General features: G+C 36.9%; 1 protein-coding gene across 3 annotated transcripts in view; it reads left to right on the top strand.

Moving 5' to 3' along the window:
* The window catches only part of Papss (PAPS synthetase), a 258,890-nt gene that overhangs the window by 207,881 nt on the left and 27,475 nt on the right, over positions 1-23,534 (top strand). For all 3 annotated transcript variants that reach the window (XM_067135681.2, XM_067135685.2, XM_067135682.2), the window contains 2 exons: positions 5,269-5,466; positions 16,591-16,800. In XM_067135681.2, the coding sequence (XP_066991782.1) occupies positions 5,269-5,466; positions 16,591-16,800 (408 nt within the window). The remainder of the gene's footprint in view (positions 1-5,268; positions 5,467-16,590; positions 16,801-23,534) is intronic.

Below are 23,534 nucleotides of genomic sequence, written 5' to 3'. Positions count from 1 at the left end.
GCCCATCTCAGCCCCCAGTCACAATGTAGGCTGAACGTGGACTTAGAAATGGTTTCCAGAGCGTCGCAATTCATCTCAGCAACATATAAACAATGGATTCGACATTAATATAGGTTATTTTTCTTTATTTTTACATGTCATTCCCTCCCAATCCCCACTCCTAGCAGGCATTGGGATGTTTCAACTCCATAGTTTTTGTTTTCCAGATGGTAAGTCGTATGTGTACCAAGATTCATGGAGAGCTATTCTGGAACATACCCACATACATCCATAATCTCGGTCATTTTCACCCCTTCTCAACCTCCATTCTGAATGCGGCTGAAGTATGACTTAACCAGCATCCATAGTGCCACAGTTCAATTCGGTGACCTCATAAAAAATGGATTTGACATTAATATCAGTTGATTTCATTTATTTTTCTATTTCACCCCCTCTCTTGGGAGTGCTAGGAGTGTTTTCCCCCCAACAGTATTTTTTGAAATGGTAAGTCATATGTATACCAAATTTCATTGAAAGCCATTCTGGAATATACCCACATACATCCATAATCTCGGTCATTTTTACATTAATTTTCACCCCTTCTCAACCTCGATTCTGATTGCGGCTGAAGTATGACTTAACCAGCATCCAGAGTGTCACAGTTCAACTCAGTGACTTCGTAAACAGTAGGTTAGATTCAACATTCATATGTTATTTTCATTTATTTTTATATATTTTTATTTTTATATATCATCCTACAGTATTTTTTCAGATAGTAAATCATATGTGTACCAGTACTGTATGAGCGCTGTGCTGGAAGAAACACACATACAGTACATGCGTAATTTTGGTCATTTTGGACATTTTCCTTTTCTGATGGCAGCTAAACATGGACTTCAATGACATCCAGAGTATTATTATTATTCACCTCAGCGACCCCAAAAACTATGGACTGTACATTAATATTTGTCATTGTCCATTATTTTTATAGTTCACCCCTCTTTCTGTATTCTTATAACTCAACCCCACCCCTAGAGGTGCTAGCAGTATCTTACCCCCTAGTAATTTCTTCCAGATAATAAGTCATATGTGTACCAAGTTTGGTTGAGAGATATGCTAGAACGTACACTCATACGTCTATAAACTCTGACACTTTGGACATTTTCTTTTCTTCACCCCTTCTCACCCCACTACCGACTGGAGCTCAGTTTGGACTTAAACAACATCCGAAGTGTGACTATTCATTTCAGCGACCCTGAAAATTATAAATTCAACAATATGGCACAGAGGGTCACAAAATTTTGAAATATGTCGGTACCCATTGGCTCTCCCTTCTTCAGTCTATTAATCGAGTTCTTGAGCAGTGGGAAGCTTTGACACACATGTTTTGTAGTGAGCCCCACCATAAAAATGAGAGCACTAAGCAGTTTGAAACTGTAAAATCTTTCTTACAAGACCCACACACAAAACTGTTTTGCTACTTTCTTCAGAGTACACTTCCTGTCTGTAACTCGGTGAATTTATTTCTGCAAGAAGATGCTCCAGCCATACTGGTCTTTTAACTGACCTATTGGTCAGATTTGTTCAGCCATGTTCTGTTCAGTCAGAATCTACCTCCCTTTTGAGTGTTGAATTCAAGAGGAGGAAATACCAGAAAGCCAGTGAGGACTTGTAACTGGAGCAAAAGCGAGGGCATACTTGAAAGATAATGAGTGTGATGTTTTATAATTCTGTAAGAGAGTTTTATATGGCAGCTTGCAGTTACATTATCAGGAAATTCCCCTTGATGATGAATTTCTTCATCATGCCGAAGTTGTAGACATCTCTCTCATAATGAAGGTTTCCTATTCATCTCTTGAATATTTTGTTCGAAGATTCCCAAGTTTGGTCAAGGAAAGTGAACATGACAAACTTAAGGAGGAATTTGCAGTTTACCAGTGGGATACTTTCCATGAATATATTGTAGATTGATGTGAAATGGGGCAACAATGCAGAGCTTAAAAATGAAAGTGAACAAATTAACTATAAAACCTTAAGTAATGTTGTATTTGCAGTATTAAGTGTACCTCACAGTAACTCCCCAACAGAAAGTTTTCGGTGTTAGTCAAAATCAGACAGAATTCAGGCCTACATTAAGTACATCTACACTGGAATCGCTTATGGTTCTGAAGACTAAAATGTCATCTTAGGGGGAAGTATGTTTCAAGGAAACTTACACTGAAAAGCAGCTACTGAGTGCAAAACAAGCTACAAAGAATTTTTTATCACACAACTAACAGGTAATGAGCAAATTTTATTGTGTAATATGATATACTAAAAGAAAAATAGATCCTACCCAGCTAATCAACAACAAAAATTACCAGAAAGCAACTGAAAAAATAAAAATCACAGACAAACTTGAAGACTTAGTACACAACCTTAAACAAATTGCAGAAGACCTAGCTCCAATTAAACCACGTAAAGAACACCAATGGTGGAACAGTGAATGTGATGAAACAGTGGAGAAAAGACATCAGGCATGGCTATTACATCAGTCCCAAAAGACAGAAATATCCTATCAAAAGCTAGTAAAACAGAGAAAAGAAACTACCCAAGTCTTAAGAAGAATAAAAAGACAACATCATAAGGACACCCTGCAGTTAATTGAAGAACAGTTCAGTAAAACTAAATCAAGGGACTTCTACAAAACCTTCAGAAAGCAGCTCCAAAAATATGAACCCCCGACCCTACTGATGAAGGATGAAGATGGTAAGCTGGCCCATAACAATAAAGACAATGCAGAAATTCTGGCTAAACATTTCAACAAGCTTTTAAATTGTGAGGAACCTACAAAACTCCTTCATTTGGACACCAACACCCCGATAAAAACATCACCAGAAAACATCAATCCCCCCACAATAAAGGAAGTCTACCAAGCTCTGAATAAATTAAAAAACTACAAAGCGCCAGGAGAAGATCAGACCTTTGCGGAAATCTGGAAATATGCAGGAACCTCAGCAAAAGTTGCCCTCCATCAACAACTTGTCTCTATCTGGATTAAAGAAGAACTACCAGAACACTGGACAACAGCCCTCATTCATCCTCTGCACAAAAAAGGGGACAAAACCGACCCTAATAACTACAGGGGAATCTCGCTCCTAGACATACAAAATATTTTCAATAATCATCCTTAATAGGATAAGTTTACGACTTGAGAAAGAACTAGGAGAATATCAAGGAGGTTTCAGACCCTGGAGGAGCTGTCCTGATCAGATCATGAGTCTTAAGTTGATAATGGACTATAACAGGAGAAGAAACAGAGATATGGTGATAACATTTGTAGATTTAAAGAAAGCTTATGATTGCATCCATAGAGAATCTCTGTTTAAAATTTTAAGACACCTTGGACTACACCCCAAATTAATAAACATGATAAAATTGACTCTCACCAATACCAAGTCAAAAGTGAAGTTTAGGGGTGAAACATCAGAGACATTTGAAATTAAAACTGGACTACGGCAGGGAGATGGGCTCTCACCACTATTATTTAACTGTGCTCTAGAAATGGTAATGAAGGAATGGTTTAGAAAATGTCCCCCCAAAATAAAGATTGGCCGAAAAATCAAAACAAATTGCCTGGGTTTTGCTGATGATTTAGCATTACTAGCAGTGGACGTAAAAGAAGCAAAAACCCAGATATCAGAACTTCAAAACATTGCAAATAAAATTGGCCTCAAAATATCATTTGAAAAACCAGAAATTATGCCCCAAAAACCAACACAGCTAAAAGAAGTCACCATAAATGGTAATAAAATCAAAATAGTAACTCAGTTTAAATATCTTGGAGAAGTAATAACACATAACTTAAATGAAAAAATCTCAATCCAAGTAAGAACAAATAGATTAGCTAAAGCACAAAAATTAACATGGGATATCTACAAAAAGAAATGTCTTTCAATAAATACAAAAATAAAACACTACAACACAGTTATAAAACCGGAAGCTACATATGCAGCAGAAACACTCTTTTACCTGAATAAACAATCAAAGACTGACAGACTTCAGAAAATTGAAAGGAGTATTGGAAGAACCTGCATCAACAAAAAATACCAGAAAGATGGACAGTGGCGGTTAATACCTAACAAAGTCGTGTACAAAGAGCTAGAACCCATTACAGATACTATGCGTAAGAGGAGACTGGGATTCTTTGGACATATCATGAGGATGCAGGACTCGAGACTTCTGAAACAACTAGTACAACACAATCTCGTCTCAAAAAATACCACAACAGGATGTAAATGGATCAGAGAAGTAAGAGAGGATCTGAAGGAAATAGGCCTTACAACAGAAGACACCACAAATAAGATAAAATTGAATACAAAACTCAAGAATACAAACCTCCGCTTTACCCTTACACAAAACAAACCAACAACACGCACATTTTCAACTGAGGAAAGGGCACGAAGATCGGAGCGTCTGAAGAAGTACTGGGAGGACTGCAAAGCCCGAACAATCCCTTCGAAGAGACCTGAACGACGGATTGACTAAAGTGATCCTATGTGGTCATAAAAGAAGAAGAAGAAGATTGCTGTTGGAAAGGGCAAACGAGGTGCTTTGGATTTGACTCTTAAACGTTTTGAGGGGGGGGCAGTGCGAGAACTAAAAATGGGATTACGGATAACCCACTTCAAAGGTTGGCACCTCTGCATGTGTCTGGACACTGCTGCAACAATTTCTATACATTGTTTGCACATATTCTATCATTTGTTTTCCAAGCCCTTTCTGTTGCATTACTTTCTGTGGGTACACTATCTTAAGTCTTTTCTAAATCAAGGAATGTCATCACCATATCTCTTCCATATTCCCATTTTTTTTCAATTACCTGCCTCATACTGAAGATGAGGTCTAGACAAAGGTGCAGTTACACTGAAATTAAATAATTCAAAAATTATTGTGCAAAGTGCAAAATAAAGGACAAAATGACCTAAAAGTATCTTATAAATGAGGAAATACTTTAAATTGACAGAAAAAATAAAAATGGTGAAAAATGGCCAAGAAACATATCATTAAGCCTTTCTATAATTTAGATATCAATGTCTGTGATATACAATATCTATATCCAGACCTTGGTAATGAACGATCATAGAGCTGCTATCAAAATTTGTAAAGCTGTTCACAGGAATTAGATTACAGAGGATGAAGAACTGTGGTACCAAAAGTCAATTCATTTAATGTTTAACATTATGTTCAATATTTTTGTAGGTATATTTTACAAAATAGTTTATTGCATCATGAACACTTTTGTTTTAGATGATCTATGAAAGTGGTGATTGGTTAGTAGGTGGTGACCTGGAAGTTTTGGAAAGAATTCGCTGGAATGATGGATTGGACCATTATCGCCTTACTCCCAATGAACTTCGAGCTAAATTTAAGGAAATGGGTGCAGATGCAGTGTTTGCATTTCAGCTGAGAAACCCTATCCATAATGGGCATGCTTTACTCATGCAAGTATGTTCCGTTTCATTTTTCTTTCTATTTTTCTAAGTTGCTGATCTAAGATTCTAGATACCATATTGTATATACAGTATATGTGAATAATTCCCACACCCTAGTTTTTAGATGGAAAATTCTGAAAAAAAAAAAAAAATTAGTTAAATATTTATATTAAAAGTTGTAATTACTACTGCACAATAAGTTATCAAATTATTAAGCAATTCATCGCATCATAATCTTTGAAATACACCAATGTCTGGTCTACATTACCAGTTTGCAAGAGTTAATATGAATTTCTCTGGTGCAAACCTGTAGAAATTCATAATATTTTCTTCATAATTGGCTGGAAGACATTGCACAATTTTGGTTTTCCTACGTAAATTGAAGTAATTTTGTTTCAAACTTCTGGTCTACATTACCAGTTTGCAAGAGTTACTGTATTTACTCATGTCTTAGACCCCCCTTGGCTTTTCGAGACAAAGAAAATGAAAAAAATAAATCTCGCATACAAGACCCCCTAACGTAATTCGTCAGAGAACAACAACGATTCAGCTTCAAAGCAGGTACAAGCCTTATTTAGCTCTGATGACATCACACAAATTTGTGAATAGTTTTGTCCGTACAACCCATGCAATGAAAACGCATCGAAGTCATGCGGTACATCTGCCTTCCGTAGGTAAGAAATGTCCGTCTCTGTAGCGTAGGCCTACTGCAACTCTGATGACGTCGCACAAATAGGTGAATAATTTTGTGTCCAACCCGCACGTTGCAAGCATGCATCAGTCATGTATATACAGTAGAAGTCCATTATAGTGAGAATTCATAACAGCGAAAAAATTACTCGCTATACTGGATTGTCATTATACCCGATTTTTCATAAAAGTCAGGGGAAAACCCCATACACATTAAAATTAGTACGAAATGGCGATCGGTTTGTTCAACACTTGTGTTTTCTTGGATGATATCCACACTACGGTTTACCTGTTTGTTATTTTGAAAAATCCGTTACTACGTGAAAGTGTACAATTTCATTCTGAAAAATTGTGGTATCACTCCAGAGGCCTCTGTGACAAAGGTTTCAGTTTTCTTCTTCAAGCAGCGTCACCTAACCTAATTGTATATGGATCATAAAAACATATTTCAAGCGCAAATAGAGAAATGAAATGTTAACCTCCTCGCTACAAATTTACATGGAAATAGCCTTTCCGAAATGTAACTAGACGCAAGAAAATATAAACTAACCTCTGAAATCAATTATGCACTCTGCCATATCTTAAGGTGTATCCCATTTTATTTAATTGCAGGATTCAGCATTAAAACTAAGCGATCGTTTACTTCAACCTTTATTTCTAACGAGTTAACAACAGCTATTGGCGGATCGGCCACATCATTTATGGTACATGCATTTATTACGTAAACATGTTATCATCTTTCACTTTGAATTTCTTTCAGAGAACAGGAATCGATGGGTATTACTAATCGACTCCGACATTGCCTTCGAATGTCTACGAGAGAGCTCGCAAGTGTATACAGCGAAAAAACGATGTACCGAATGTCGCATTTTGTGGCAAATGCTTCAGTTTTCTTATTCAAACACCGTCACTTAACCTAACTTAACCGCGTATGTAGCATGAAAATACATCAAGCGCCAGTAGGAAAGTGATGACCTTCTTGTTATAAATTTACATGAAAATAGCCTTACTGAAATTTAACCAGAAGCAAGAAAATATTATCTAACATCTGAAATCAGTGATGCGCTCTGCCATATCTTGAGGTGTATCACATTCTTACTTAATTTCAGTGTAGAGTATTAAAATTAAGCGATCGTGTACTTCAGCGTTTATTTCTAACGAGTTAACAACTGCTGTCGACCATGTTATTTACGTATTTATTATGAAAACATGTTCTCCTCTCTCATTTCTGACTTTCTTTACAGAACGGTAGTTAACTGGTAGTACTAATCGACTCCAACATCGTCTTCGAATATCGATGCAAGAGCTCGCAAGTGCACATAGTGAGAAAAGGATACCGCACCGAAGATGATAGATCCGCATTTTGTGGCAAATGTTTCAAACAGCATCACCTAACAGACTATATGTATCATGAAAACATATTCCATGCACATGTAGAGAAATGATAACCTTTTCACTGTAAATTTCATTATAATAGCCTTACCGAAATTCAACCAGACGCGAGAAAATATAAACTAACCTCTGAAATCAATGATGCACTCTGCCATATCTTAAGGTGTATCCCATTCTCACTTTATTGCAGTATTTAGCATTAAAATTAAGCAATCATTTACTTAGCCTTTGTTTCTAACGAGCTGACAACTGCTGTTGACCACGTCATTTACGTATTTGTTACGAAAACATCTTCTCCTCTTTCATTTCTGATTTTCTTTACGGAACAGCAGTTGATGGGTATTCCTGATTGATATCGCTTTCGAATCTATTGAAGAAACTATTTAAAATAGTTTTATGTTGAGTCCACCTTGTCGAATAAAATATTATAGTTAAGTTTGTCGCTTTCGAATGTCGCCAAGAGAGCTCGCTAGTGGACGTAGCGAGGAAACTGTACCAAAGATTATCGATCGCATGTAATATAATGGCTGGGTGCATAAATATCGGTAACGGAAAATATAAGTAATAATAATAATAACTTAAATGTTTCCACCTTTTCAATACAATATATTCACAAATTTACAAAATTATACGGTACTAGTTTCGACCCATCTAGGGGTCATCATCAGCCGTATTGAAGCAAAGATCATTTGTGGCGAAATCCTAAGACAATATTATAAACACAAACATCGCCCAAAAACTACCCTCAAAAAAGAAATAACCAAACCTCTAACATTTTCCACCTTCACGTTCAACAATGATATCTACAAGTTAACCAACATCTTTAAGAAACAAGGCGTTAAAATAGCCTTCAAAACCAACAATAAGAACATGAATGTTTTATACAATACTTCACACATCAACAAGACCAGCAGTTTTTTAAAATCAGGAGTTTATAGGATCAAATGTACCACCTGTAAAAAAAACCTACATCGGGCAAACCGGGAGAAACTTCATTATCAGATACCACGAGCACACTAACGCAATAAAATACAACAAGTTTTCAGCCATCGGCCAACACATGCAAGATTATAACCATAATTTCACCAATATTGAACAAGACATGGACATCCTCGTATTAGCAAACAAGGGCCCTTTACTGAACATAATGGAAAATTACTACATACACCTAGACCAATACTTTAATGCCAGTCACAATCTCAATGAAATCTCAGAGAAACCCAACATACTCTTCGATCTATTTATCACTTTCCTCAGAAACAATAATGCAGCCAACCTAAACTCAATCCTAAATTTAATCAAAGGTACTTTTCCAAGACAATTACACTTTCTCCCGCACCCTTCAACCCCACCTTAAGCCCTCTTCCTAAGCCATATTTCATTTCAATACAAGAACTTACTGATTTCCATGATTATAATTTTTACAACACCCCATTTATACTTTATTCTTTGTTAAAAACCTCTTATTATGTATATTCCTTGTATTATTAACTATTACCATAACATCTCATTTCACTTGTTATTCTTTAAAATAATATTGTCTTAGGATTTCGCCACAAATGATCTTTGCTTCAATACGGCTGATGATGACCCCTAGATGGGTCGAAACTAGTACCGTATAATTTTGTAAATTTGTGAATATATTGTATTGAAAAGGTGGAAACATTTAAGTTATTATTATTATTACTTATATATTGTTCAATACGGACCAAAAACATGAAATTCATAACCATCAACGGAAAATATGTAAAAAGTTTCAAACAAATTTATTAAAAACCACCATTCCAATACTTTACAGTCTTTAAGTTTAAGATACAAATATTACATAGATGTTAAAATGGGACCTGTTTCGCTTAAGCTTTGTAAGCATCTTCAGCCACACTTAATCTAAAGCTAAGTCAGGGCCCTGAAATGGGTTCCTCATTAAAGTGTAATACATGCTTTAATACAAGATAAAACAATCATAAAAATCTAGTCTGTGGAGAAAGCGATGCTTAAATGTAACTAAAATTCAATAATAAACTTGTCATAGTATTATATGTACATGGAATGAATACTAGTGTTTGTCTAAAACAGTATAAGTTGGTTATTTGTAGAACAAGACATAGTCATACTTTTCCAAGACAATTACACTTTCTCCCGCACCCTTCAACCCCACCTTAAGCCCTCTTCCTAAGCCATATTTCATTTCAATACAAGAACTTACTGATTTCCATGATTATAATTTTTACAACACCCCATTTATACTTTATTCTTTGTTAAAAACCTCTTATTATGTATATTCCTTGTATTATTAACTATTACCATAACATCTCATTTCACTTGTTATTCTTTAAAATAATATTGTCTTAGGATTTCGCCACAAATGATCTTTGCTTCAATACGGCTGATGATGACCCCTAGATGGGTCGAAACTAGTACCGTATAATTTTGTAAATTTGTGAATATATTGTATTGAAAAGGTGGAAACATTTAAGTTATTATCTGACCTACAATTGGATTGTACAAATTATTTTATATTAATGAAGCGTGGATTAATTAAAATATTGAAGACAAATCTTTGAACGTTGTTGAATGAGAATCAGGTACGTAGAATTACAGTAAAGTTGATGAATCCAAGTGGATGCGTGATAAGGTCAAAAGGCGCTTGAAGCATCAATATAGTAGTGTTGTGTCTTCTTCTAGAATGATCTTTGTAATCGATTGTAGATGTGGGAGAATTCGCAATGTGGCGCGTTGAAAACTGAAATGTGTAGGAAAAATAAATGTAAGTTTTGGAACACAAAGAACATTCTATTAATGAGTGGAAGTGTAACAACGCTTACCCCTAGTGTTGACAAAGAGGTGACTAGACTTGTTGGTTGTTTGAGACGATCTGCCAGTTGTTATTCTGCTGCTACGTGTATTGTAGGGGTGTGTCAGTGAAGGCGGAGAATGAGTCAGGAGAGGGGAGGTAGGCAGAGCGTTGAGGACATTAGGAGTAGGTGGAGGGGGTGTGGCGTGAATCGGTGACTTGGGAGTGGCTACTATTGTGGTAGGGAAATTGCTGATGTGTTTATAATTAAATATTTTCGTGAAATTATTTGTATTTATGTTAAAGGCTGTGAGTAATTTAGGGATTTGTTCAATTAATGGGCTATATGTGTCGAGAACATTGTTTAGATTACTATTAATGTTATAATGCTGATCTAGAAAAATGTAAGCGTTTTCGAACTCGGTCATCAGTTTACTCTTGTTGACGTGTTTTATAATATGAAGGTCTTGTTCAATCATGGTAAAGTTATGGCCGGCATCCTTTACGATTGCTCATAGCGGAATATTTTCTATGTTTTGAAGCATTGTAATGTTCCAAATATCTAGTTTTGAAACTGCGTCCGGTTTGTCCTATGTACGTAAAAGTACATTGGGCGCATTTGAGTCTATAAATTCCGCAATTCAAAAATTTATTGTGTATTGAATTTATAGTATTTTCGTTGAAAAATATATTACGATTCGTGTTTCGAGTTTTATACGCTATTTTGTCGTCATATTTCGTTAGCAGATTGGTTATACGATATATAGCCGGGTTAGTAAAGGTAAAGGCAGCAAAACTTGTTTTTTCGGGGGTTAATTTTGAAGCGGTTCTTAGTTTGATTTTACCTATAATTTTATTGCTCCACCTACCTCCCCCCTCCTGACACATTCTCTGCCTTCACTGACACACCCCTACAATACATGTAGCAGCAGAATAACAACTGCCAGATCGTCTCAAACAAGCAACAAGTCCAGTCACCTCTCTGTCAATACTAGGGGTAAGCGTTGTTACACTTCCACTCATTAATAGAATGTTCTCTGTGTTCCAAAACTTACATTTATTTTTCCTACACATTTCAGTTTTCAACACGCGCCACATTGCGAATTCTCCCACATCTAAGGTTTTATTGAACACCCTATTTGTTGAATCTACGCTAGACAACTCACGACTACAATCGATTACAAGGATCATTCTAGAAGAAGACTCAACACTTCTATACGGATGCTTCAAGCGCCTTTTGACCTTATCACGCAACCACTTGGATTCAACAACTCTACTGTAATTCTACGTACCTGATTCTCATTCACCGAGCTCGATAGCTGCAGTCGCTTAAGTGCGGTCAGTATCCAGTATTCGGGAGATAGTAGGTTCGAATCCCACTGTCGGCAGCCCTGAAAATGGTTTTCCATGGTTTCCCATTTTCACACCAGGCAAATGCTGGGGCTGTACCTTAATTAAGGCCACGGCCGCTTCCTTCCCACTCCTAGCCCTTCCCTGTCCCATCGTCGCCATAAGACCTATCTGTGTCGGTGCGACGTAAAGCAACTAGCAAAAAAAAAAAAAGATTCTCATTCAACAACGTTCAAAGATTTATTTTTTTATATTTTAATTAATTCATTAATTCATTAATATCAAATAATTTGTACAATCCAATTGTAGGTCAGATCATTATGACTATGTCTCGTTCTACAAATAACCAACTTATACTTTTTTAGACAAACACTAGTATTCATTCCATGTACATATAATACTATGACAAGTTTATTATTGAATTTTAGTTACATTTAAGCATCGCTTTCTCCACAGACTAGATTTTTATGACTGTTTTATCTTGTATTAAAGCATGTATTATACTTTAATGAGGAACCCAGTTCAGGGCCCTGACTTAGCTTTAGATTAAGTGTGGCTGAAGATGCTTACAAAGCTTAAGCAAAACATGGCCCATTTTAACATCTATGTAATATTTGTTTCTGAAACTTAAAGATTGTAAAGTATTGGAATGGTGGTTATTAATAAATTTGTTTAAAACTTTTTACATTCTGTACTCCAATACGGCTATCACAATGAGACTTATAACATGTAACGGAAAATATCGTGCACGCTTAATCGCTCGTAATAATGCATGCATCAGTGATAGGGCTCTCGCTGTAACCGAAGCATAATACACAGTATAATATAGGAATTTTGAAGGTACAGACAAAACCTTACGTTATAACGGGGTTCTCGTTATGTGCCGTACTCGCTATAGCAGACTTCTACAGTATGTCTGTGTTTTATGGTTAAGAATGTCCACCAGTATAAAGAACAATTAGCTGCCATTCTCGGGAGCCTGAGTTCGATTCCCGGTACCGTACTGCCAGAGATTTACAAATGGCAGGAAGGTTGATTTGCAGTAAAAATGGTTCAGGCAGCTCCCTTCCACTGGGGGCCTGTCTAAAAATGAACTGCACCACCTCAGGATGAGGAAACATGTTTACTTTAGTTAAGAAATATTCTTGCTAGGCCTAGGCCTATTAATATAGGCAGGTGAGATCATTAACAAAGTGATTGTTTAATATCTCTTAACTCGGGCCAATATAGGGTTTATTACGTCATAAAAACAATCCAATCACAACTGTTTTACTCGCCAATGTACCTAACAAATAATAATATTGTTTTTTATGTCCCCACTTACTTTCAATGATTTTTGGAGACACCAAACAAAACATATTAGGATATGCGTTAATAAAAAGTGGGAGGCAACGAACATATGAAATTAAACATTATGATAACAAACGCATTACCCGCACACCTGTAGATATCCATAAATGCGGCAAACTTTCCTGTTATTTATTTTTATTCTTTCCATCGTGGAACTTTTGGCACTATCCGGGCAATAGCATACCCAGCCTAAACAAAGCGGTCTCTCTTATCTCATTTACAGCTGTTTAGGTAAATTCTGATATGATAAATGTAGAGAACAAGCATGAAATATACTTAAAAATAAGGGTCTGGCTTTCAACAGCCGCAGTTATCAAATGAATGCCTTTTTTTCCCTTTACGTCGCACCGACACAGATAGGTCTTATGGCAACGATGGGACAGGAAAGGCCTAGAAATGGGAAGGAAGTGGCCGTGGCCTTGAGGTACAGCCCCAGCTTTTGCCTGGTGTGAAAATGGGAAGCCACGGAAAACCATCTTCAGGGCTGCCGACAGTGGGGTTCGAACCCACAGCTGCAAGCTCACAGCTGTGTGCCCCTAACCGCACGGCCAACTTGCCCGGTATAAAAAGAATGCTTCCAGTCACTATGTATTACATTCAGAAATACAACTCGTAACATATGCTAGTTATCAGCTGGTGGTTTGGCACGCTTTCAACAACACAGCTTTATTCAGAAGGAGTGGTTTGTACTACACATACTCCAGCTGAGAATATCAGAGACCATCTCCAGAAACCGTTTGGGAATAGCTTCACACAGTTTGGACTCTATAGTCTGAAACAAAACTATTTTTAAAAGGTTAAAAAGGACGGGACCTCAAATGCTCTTGGTCTCAATTGCAGTGCATGGCTAACGAGATGGCAGTGAAGATGACGTCACTTGGAATGACAACACGCCGGTAGCGGGGAAGTTAGCGGTGCAAGTCAATTAAAATGAAAGCAGTGATCAGGTTTACTGTGTGGTAGGCCTATTGCTCAACGGACCGAGACAAATGACCGGCTATTGAGTTATTTTGTATCAATATTGCATAATATGACAATACGGTACCCTTATCCCTTTTCTCTACTGCGTTGAGTATGAAGTGAGACTAATCTTCGTAGCAAGTTTTTATGACCGTGTGCCCTTCCTGACATTGACCTCATCAGAGGAAGTAATGAGACGAAACGAATGACGTAATATGAGTAACTAAAACGGATTATATTGACTTTATATGTAGGCCTAAAAGTCGTGTTCACCATTTATTGACTTTTTATGTTTAGAAATCTGCCTTCCAACAAAAATAGCCAGTTTAACTCAAATACATTCATAAGTGTGTACAGAACAGTGTAGAATGTTTGCATGTACAATTTATAGCAATCTGTAGCCTAGAAGTCATGTGTTCACTGCACAAAATTTGAGGTTATCACATATTGGACCACTCTTTACTTTTTCTTGGCTGTAAAATTGGGGGAAAAGGGGGTCTAATACACAATTAAATACAGTAATATGAATTTCTCTGGTGCAAACCTGTGGGCTTTATTTTACCTTTAATCATGAACTGCCACTTCTGTCCACATTGTACTTTGTACATTGTACTTTCTTTCCGCAGTACGATTGCCAGTTTGCTTTGCCTCTTCAGTAATGTGAAGCTTTCCTTTAGCCATTTTCTTTCATAATGAAAACGAATGCCAGCCATCCTGAACACATTTTTTGCTTTTTAAACTGACACAACACAAATTACATGATATGTATGCTGCACGCTTCTCCTTGTGGCAGGAACTGCCAACAAAGTGGATGGAAAAATACTACCTTCCTGATTTCTGTATGTCAGGAGCACTGTATAAACCTTGTTGCAAATAATACCCGCACCCCAACTTTTTACCGCCAAGTTTTGAAAATAATATTCGGGGATTATTCATGTGCATACAGTACAGCATATGTAAATCTATAACTGTAGGACTTGAAATTCTCAGAAAGATTTTTTAAAAGAGTGGTAAATGAGAGTACAGTCGAACCTCCCTTCTGCGGACACCATCGGTTCCGAGGAAAAATGTCCGTTACGAGAGGTGTCCGCTAAAAGAAGTTGTAAAAATAATCGAACATTTTAACGGCAAAGGACATCCACCTTAAATATAAGCATACGTATCTTTATATTTATTATTCTAAGTCATTTCTGTGTTAGTATTTCATAGAGAGTTATTATAAGTGATTTTACATCATTTACAAAGATTACAGCTTCGCGAGGTAATCGTGAAGCTTCGTCTGTGTAAATTTAGCATATGTTTTCTTAACTGCGATATTCTCGAAAACGGAATAAAGTCTGTTAAATGGTTCCATAGTGTTCTATTTTCCTCCCACTCCTTTAAAATTTCAGTTCTATTCTCCACAATAGTGTTTGAGTTTTCCCACAGGTGAATTTTTCGGCAAGCTTTCTCACTGAAAGTCCCTTGTCACTTTCTATAATCACATTTCTTCTTGCCTCGAGATCTAAACACGACCGTCCATTGTTACTCATGTTTAACAGACAACTCAAATGCTACGGTATTTCTGTCTCACTAATTAGCGCCTGTACTGTCTTTTCCTTCTCAAGTTGACTACCTGAGCTTGACCTTACCGGCGACAATCCGAGTTATGAATAGAATGATGCAAGAAGGGACGAAAATCCCCAGGTAACTTGTGAGTCAACGGTATTTGGCAGCATTTCTGGGCAATTAGAATTCTCGGAATAGGCCTATACACCACTAGGTAGAACTGCATTCTGATGTACACTCTCTCCTCTCGCACTCGAAATAGTACAAACATTGAACAGGGATTTCCTTATGTCTGAAGAATGGTTTTTAAAAGAAAGGATGACATGTGGTCCGGTGTAATAAATTGTCCTGCAACGTGTAAAGTGTCCGCTTAAGTCAAGTGGATGGGACAAATGGCGATGTCTACTGTCCGGAATTCGAGGTGCCCGCTTAAATGAGGCCAATTTAACACTTGTCTTATGTAAAATAAAATCAGTTCCGAGGAAAATTGTCCGTATAGGGAGGTGTCCTCTGAATAAGGGTGTCCGTTAGAGCAGGTTCGACTGTATTTCAATATTTAATATAGACTTTAATATCTTTTTCATGATGTATTGTTTAATGTTACTGTTACCGTATTTGCGCGAATAATTTCCGCATATTTTTAAAAAAAATTGAGGTACGAAATTGGGGTGCGGGTTTTATTTGAGTCAATGTTAGCATTTTTTTTTTTTCTTTTTTTCAAAATCAGCCTTCCTATTCGCGTAAATATGGTATTTCTTTCACTCCTTTCAGTTAAACTCTGAGGATTCTAAATATGTAAGCCTGAATTTCTGACATTTTGGTCTTTTGTAAAAAGATACTGATGGGAGAGGAAACTTACAGATTCAAAGTCTCTATTAGGAACCATTCCAAAATCTGCTTTATTTTTAATTATACCTTGCCTGACATGGTTAAGCCAGGCTTGAGCATTAAACATGAAATTCACTAGGTTTTTGGTCTAGTAAAGCTATCAGTACTCTTTGAATAAATTGCTATTAATTGTATGCCAAGTTTATAAATAAATATAATTTTCAGGATACACGTCGTCGCTTGTTGGAGGAAAGAGGTTTCAAGAAGCCTATGCTCTTGCTCCATCCTCTGGGCGGATGGACTAAGGATGATGATGTTCCTCTTCATGTACGGATGCAGCAGCATCAAGCTGTGCTAGAGGAAGGAGTTCTTGATCCCCACAGCACACTTCTAGCAATCTTCCCTTCACCTATGCAATATGCTGGTCCTACAGAGGTAACAGAGAGATTTATAAATAAATAAAAAGTATTTTCAGGCTGATGATCTTATATGTTATGGCTGAATGGTCAGCATAGTGGCCTTCATTCAGAAGATGAATATCTTAAATACTAAAGCTTCCTTAATTTAATAATTGAACATGTGCCGGCAAAAACGTTGTAAATCTCAAAATGCAAATTTTTCAGGAGAGAAGAAAACAAATAAACAAACAAATTGTTTGTGAATGCTTATTCTGTCATTGGCAATTAGTTTAAATGAGTTCACTAGTTATTAATGCATAATAATTTTTACAAGGTGTGACTTTAAAATCAAGATATAAGAGATGATCGTTGGACGCCCGTGCAAAAAGGTTGTAACTGTAACGGAAGTAGCACATTTTTGCGGGTTACAACATTTATACTACTGAAAATATTTATTTCTTTTAATATTATTTATTGATTTTATACTGTATAAAAATAATGAAACAGAAACCACACTTCTAATTTGCACTGCCCATTGCTGGAGCTTCCCATTGTTTAACAAAATTCACTGAACACCAGCAGTATTGTTGCGAGAATGTTTTGCAATGATGAATAAACATCACATTGTCACTTCACTTTGTCCTTAGGTTCTCATAAAAACCTCGATATTTTTCAGGAAGGTATCGACACATGTCTAGCAGATTAGCTTTCTTTTCTGCAGATACAGGCAATGGGTCTTTATACAGTCTGGGTAGTCTGTCCAAGCTTATTATAACAGGCAGAACTGAGATGTTGGTTTTACCTCTAGAAAGTAACGCTAAGTTTGCGTAGTACCAAGGTTGTAGGTAGTAAAGGCTCTTGCGACATTGAAGTACTGTTGGAGAGTTTGAGGATATCTTCATCCAAATGTAGTCCATTATTTTGCAATTTGGATCTTTGCGGATTTGTTTTTCAATAGCGCTCAGATTAATGAAATCATTTTGCTACATGTAGCAAACCAAAAAAGAGTTGCTTGGTCTTGCAGTTGCTATTACCTGAACCCATTCAAGTGGTTCATACACAAGGTGGTTCTTCTTGTTTCTCTCGATTAATGCAAAATCTTGATCACAAGGCAAAAAGCTGAGGCCCGTGATTAGAAATTTTTGCTCCACAGATGTGAAGCCTTCAAGTTCAGCAGATACTGATACAAAACAATAGTTTTCCAGTTATTATTCTGCCCTGTACATCGATCTAACCACACCACTTAAGTTCTTTCTTCACTCCATTTAGTACTGGAAATTCAGAGGTTATGTACTTCAGGAGGCAAGAGGTTATTTCTGCTGATCCATGTGTGGCTACATTTTAAGATCATACACACATCCACACATTGTCTCCAACATTATGTATTGCTTGATTGTAAGTTGACAGTTGACATTGATAGAATACTGCAGAATGGTTAAAGGTAGGGCAGTACAGTGCCTGCTGGAGGTCTGTGCATATGACAATGTAGGTTTTGTTTGTTGTAGCCTTTTCATTATCCTTCTGCAGCATTGAATTAGCTGCTTCAACCCATAAATGGTGCAGTTTACTCTCTTCTTCTCTTTTCTTTCGGTTTCATTTTCACTGTTAACAGTTTGGAGGAACAGTCTATCACAATACCCACATGAGTCCGAACGTGGTACTCCAAAGCATAAATTATATTCTCCCCTGAAAATATCTCTGTACGCTCTTTCACTGCATTGAACTCTAGGATTCTCAAAGAGTTGGTAAAGCTTAGTAACATTCAAATTGGAACTGAGGCAGAGCTTTTCATTCTTATGTCTCGAGTAGTGGCTTTCTTTTCTTCTCAATGTGTTTTCTTGTCAAATCTTTCACAATGTTCTGAAGTTTGTTTGGATGATTCTTACGCGTACCTCTTCAAAGGGAATGCCACATTTTATCTTCTCCTGGAGCATTTGCAGACATCTAGCAGTAATTCTATATATCGTGCATAAGGTTTTTTGGCATACCTGAATTGGTTCTGCATTTTTTCTTAAAAAGTACTTAAATGTGCAGTGTCTGCGCAAAATGGCCTCATCGGTCTCCCTGCTTTTGATATCTGTAATTTCAATGCATTACAAAGCTAAATGTCGTGTTTGTGCATTGTAGTCTAAATTGTAGAATTCTTCAGACAGCATTCTGTTGTCGTTCAAACTCAGTGTTCTGCATTGGTATTTACATTTACAATTAGCAATCTGTAAAGAGAGCAAGATGTATTTATATGCATATCTATATATACAAAATAAGAGTATTTTCTGTACATTGCTCAGAATTTAAAAAGGATGGTATTTCTGTATCAGTCATGCCCACAATAACAATGCACTTTTAACTTTTCTGTAATTTCTGTCTGTCTGTCTGTCTGTCTGTCTGTCTGTCTGTCTGTCTGTCTGTCTGTCTGTCTGTCTGTCTGTCTGTCTGTCTGTCTGTCTGTCTGTCTGTCTGTCTGTCTGTCTGTCTGTCTGTCTGTCTGTCCACGCATCACAAGAAGACTGCTGAGGAGAATTTAATGAAAATCAGTATACAAATTCGGGTAATAAGTCATTACAATCTAGGCCATAAATAATTTTATTCTCGCTGACAGAAATGGTAGTTTAGGGGAAGGCCAAAAATTTAATTCCCAAATATTTGTTATTAGTGGTCATATCTTAATATAAATCTGTATACAAAGTCGGGGAATAAGTCGCTACAATCTGGGCCATAAATAATTGTATTCACGCTGAGAAAAATGATAGTTTAGAGGAAGGCCTACAATGGAATTCTCAAATATTTATGTTATTAGTGATCCTATCTTAATGAAAATTAGTATACAAAGTCGAAGAATAAGTCGCTATAATCTAGGTCAAAAATAATGTTATTCACGCTGAATGAAGTGGTAGTTTAGGGTTAGGCCTAAAATTTAATTCCCAAACAATTATGAAATTAGTTATGCAGTATTATATTTCCGATCATTTATGTCTTATACATTGTTACCATACCAGCTATGATCAGAGATATTCATGAATCTGGATTTTTGTTACTAAGTCCTTATCAGCGCTGAGTCACGAGAAAATGGGTAAACAGGATTTAATGAAAATCTGTACTTAAAGTCGGAGAATAAGGAACTACAGTCTACGCTATAAATAATTTTATAAGACACCCTAATATCACAGAGTCGAAAGAAAACTAAGTGTGAAGGCCTACAATATAAAAAGCTCATAAAATTGATCAACAATAACATTACATTGACCATTGTTTGTTGCGACGTGCTTTGTCTTCTGTTGCCACTCATGTTCGATAAATAGGATTACTGCTGCGTACCGAGTATTTTTTTTTAATTTGCCTTACGTCGCACCGACACAGTTAGATCTTTTGGCGACGATGGGATAGGAAAGAACTATGGGTGTGAAGAAAGCAGCCTTGGCCTTAATTAAGGTACAGCCGCAGTATTTGCCTGGTGTAAAAATGGGAATCCACGGAATAACATCTTCAGGGCTGCCGTTAGTGGGGTTCGAATCCACTCTCTCCCGGGTGCAAGCTCACAGCTGCGCGCCCCTAACCACACGGCCAACTCGCCCAGTCGTACGAGTGTAACAGTCTGTCTAAATATTGGTGGGAAGTAGCTGTAGAATTAGGTAACTTTCTTCTTTAGCATGCCATTACTCTGTTTCATAAATTTTCCGATACTACTGGTACGTAACACACTGGTTCATCATAGCATTCGAGCTATTCAATCCCTACCCTGAGGCACTGATTGGAATGAGGAGTGTGCATATTTAACAGAATAATGGCAGAGAAGTGTTCATGGCTGCCTGCAGTCTGGTCATTCCAGCTCTGGAACTTTGGACTCTTAGATCGGCACCGTAGTACTGTTCGTTAAAAGTGATAAAATGTGTAGTTTTTCATTTGATCGAGTATTTTATGTGATAACATTGCTTTTAATTGCTACATTCCTACTGACGTTTTTGTAATAACCTATGTTGACTTCAGTTAGGAAAACCACAAAGTTAGTCTTTCTGAGAATCCCGTAGCGAAGCATGGGTACATCAGCTAGTACAGTATATATAATACATATAATACATTATACACATTGATAATAAAAGCTCTGATTATGCATTAATATATAAGACGTATGAATCTCCCATTAAACACATTGACTTTCTTCCATTGCCTTACAACGTTTTTGCACCCACCTGTTCAGCAGGGATTTTTCCAGGCACTGATTTGTTCTTGTGGGCCAAATATGGTTGCCCCGAATTCCACTTGTATTTCTTTTTGTTCCTCTTCCATTTACTATATTTAATTTTGTGTTTTTGTCCAGTATTTATATCGTTGCACAAACTAGGACTTAGCGACACGATGTTCCTCCTCCATTGATACGTTTCTGCACCCGCATATCCCGTGGCGAAATTTAAAAAAATAAAAAAGGCGCTTAAAGTACATGTTTGCCAACATAACTTCCTACATGTCTCACTCTGACCACATACATCGTTTATGCAAGGAAACCCAGCATTCTAGAAAAGTGAGGGTTACAATGTTTTTGCCGGCAGGTATTCAGTTGATGTCATCAATCAAAAAGTGCCGTATCTTTTTGGGTGTTGTGCTACCAGTAGCAAATAGCACACAATGAGAATTACAGTAAAACCTTGTTAAGACTTTTCTGCAGGGGACAGTTGATGTTGATAGAATACGATACTGCAGAATGGTTAAGGGTAGGGCAGTACAGTGTCTGCTGGAGGTCTGTGCATATGACAACGAAGGTTTTGTTTGTTGTAGCCTTTTCAGTATCTTTCTGCAGCATTGAATAAGCTGCTTCAACCCATAAATAGTGCAGTTTGCTCTCTTCTTCTATTTTCTTTCTTTCGGTTTCATTTCCACTGTTAACAATCTGAAGGAACAGTCTATCACAATACCCGCATGAGTCCGAACGTGGTACTCCAAAGCGTAAATTATATTCTCCCCTGAAAATATCTTTGTACGCAGTATATATCTATATTCACAAAAAATTCACATATAAAACATACAAAAAGTAAACAACTAAGCAAGAATAAAACTTTAAAACCTTATAGTTAAATAATGGGCCAACAGATGTATTATTTTTTCTCTTTCCAATTTGATTGTCATTAAAGACGGGCAGAATTGAATATAATGCATTCAAGAACTTGAGGATTGATACGTACATTCGAAACCATGTTTTTGAGTTCAACATAACCTTTAAAAGTCTATGTAGGTCTAATTTACGTGGTACAAGATTTCTATAAACTGACTATGAACAGTATACTGGTGACCAAATTACAATGGAAGATAAAGAAAGAAAAGGATTTTGCCATCATGTTGGGTGCTTTTGTATCTAATGTGCTTTGTAGATTAGAGAATTAAAAACTACTTGTGGTCGATTGTTGTTTGGCTTGGCGTTACGGGTATTAGATTTTTCGAAGAGTTTGGCTGATCAAAGTTGCTGAACTGAAATAAGTTTTCGGAGGAAACTGACAAGTTTCGCCAGTAAAACTGAATGTGAAGTTTCGAGATTTTTAACTCGCGTACCGGTAATTAATGTTTGAGGCTGGCCCCGTGGTCTAACTTGCCTGCCTCTCACCTGGAGGGCCCAGGTTCGATTACCGGGCAGGTCAGGCATTTTTACCTGGATGTGAGGGCTGGTTCCAGGTTCACTCATTCTACGATTACCTTTAATTGAGGAGCTGTTTTATGGTGAGATGGCGACCCCGGTCTAGAGAGAGAGAGAGGAATAACGACTGAGATGATTCGTTACACTGACCATGCGTCACCTCGTAATCTGCAGGCCTTCGGACCGAGGGCAGTCGCTTGGTAGGCGGAAGGCCCATTGGGACTATAGTTTGGTTTAGGGGTCTTTGTAAGATCATAAGTATACATATTTCATTTTTGTGATGTTTAGCCAAATTATTGACGATTCATTCGTTCCCAGATTTTCCGTTTTCCCGTTTTGTACTCCCCCCCCGCCTGGTCCCGCCAAAAACAAAGAATCGAGTTCCACTGTCATAGTAGGGATGATCTCTCACTTACATGAATTTTACTAGAACATAACTAAACTATTCCTATCCTGTTGTCATACACATATGTTTACATTATAGGCTTTCACAGATGACCTTCACGTTTCAACTTTGCACAGCAAAATTATTCTCCATGAGGACATTATCATCACAAAAAATAAAATTATAATAAAACTGGATAGGTTAGTTAATGTATAGGGCTTGCTTAACACAGATGACCCTTCCTTCTGCCTGTAACATCATGTGACACAATGCAATGTTATCTGCTCACACAAATAAACAACTCAAAATTCACTCATGGTTGCTTTCCCAAACATTTCACCATCTTATTCCCATGTATTACGTATCAATTTCATATAACTCAGGCTATCTTCCCTCCATTATATATTCATGAACTTGTTCTCGTAGACATTAATAAATTGTATTCCAGATATTAACATCAAAAGATTTGCATATCAGAAGAATTTTATCACCACAAATGGTGAATTGTATTGAATAGGTGCTACAATAAATTTTATTTTAGTAGAATCTTACTTAATTGTTATCTTCAATGCGGAACAAACATGAGATTGGTTACTTTTAACATGGACCTGCCATAATCTCGTTATAAAATGGTATTATCATGATGAATGTCCTATTTTCCTGTATCGTTTCCTTCCTTTCATTCATTTGGATGATCCTCACATTTAGTTACACCTATGAACAAATGTAACTGCACATGTGAAATCACGACTTATATAGTAAGAAA

This window comes from Anabrus simplex, chromosome 1 (genome assembly GCF_040414725.1).
Source record: "Anabrus simplex isolate iqAnaSimp1 chromosome 1, ASM4041472v1, whole genome shotgun sequence".
NCBI classification, from domain to species: Eukaryota; Metazoa; Arthropoda; class Insecta; order Orthoptera; family Tettigoniidae; genus Anabrus; species Anabrus simplex.
The sequence above is the reverse complement of the archived record's forward strand: the minus strand, read 5'-3'. Positions and strand labels throughout refer to the sequence as shown.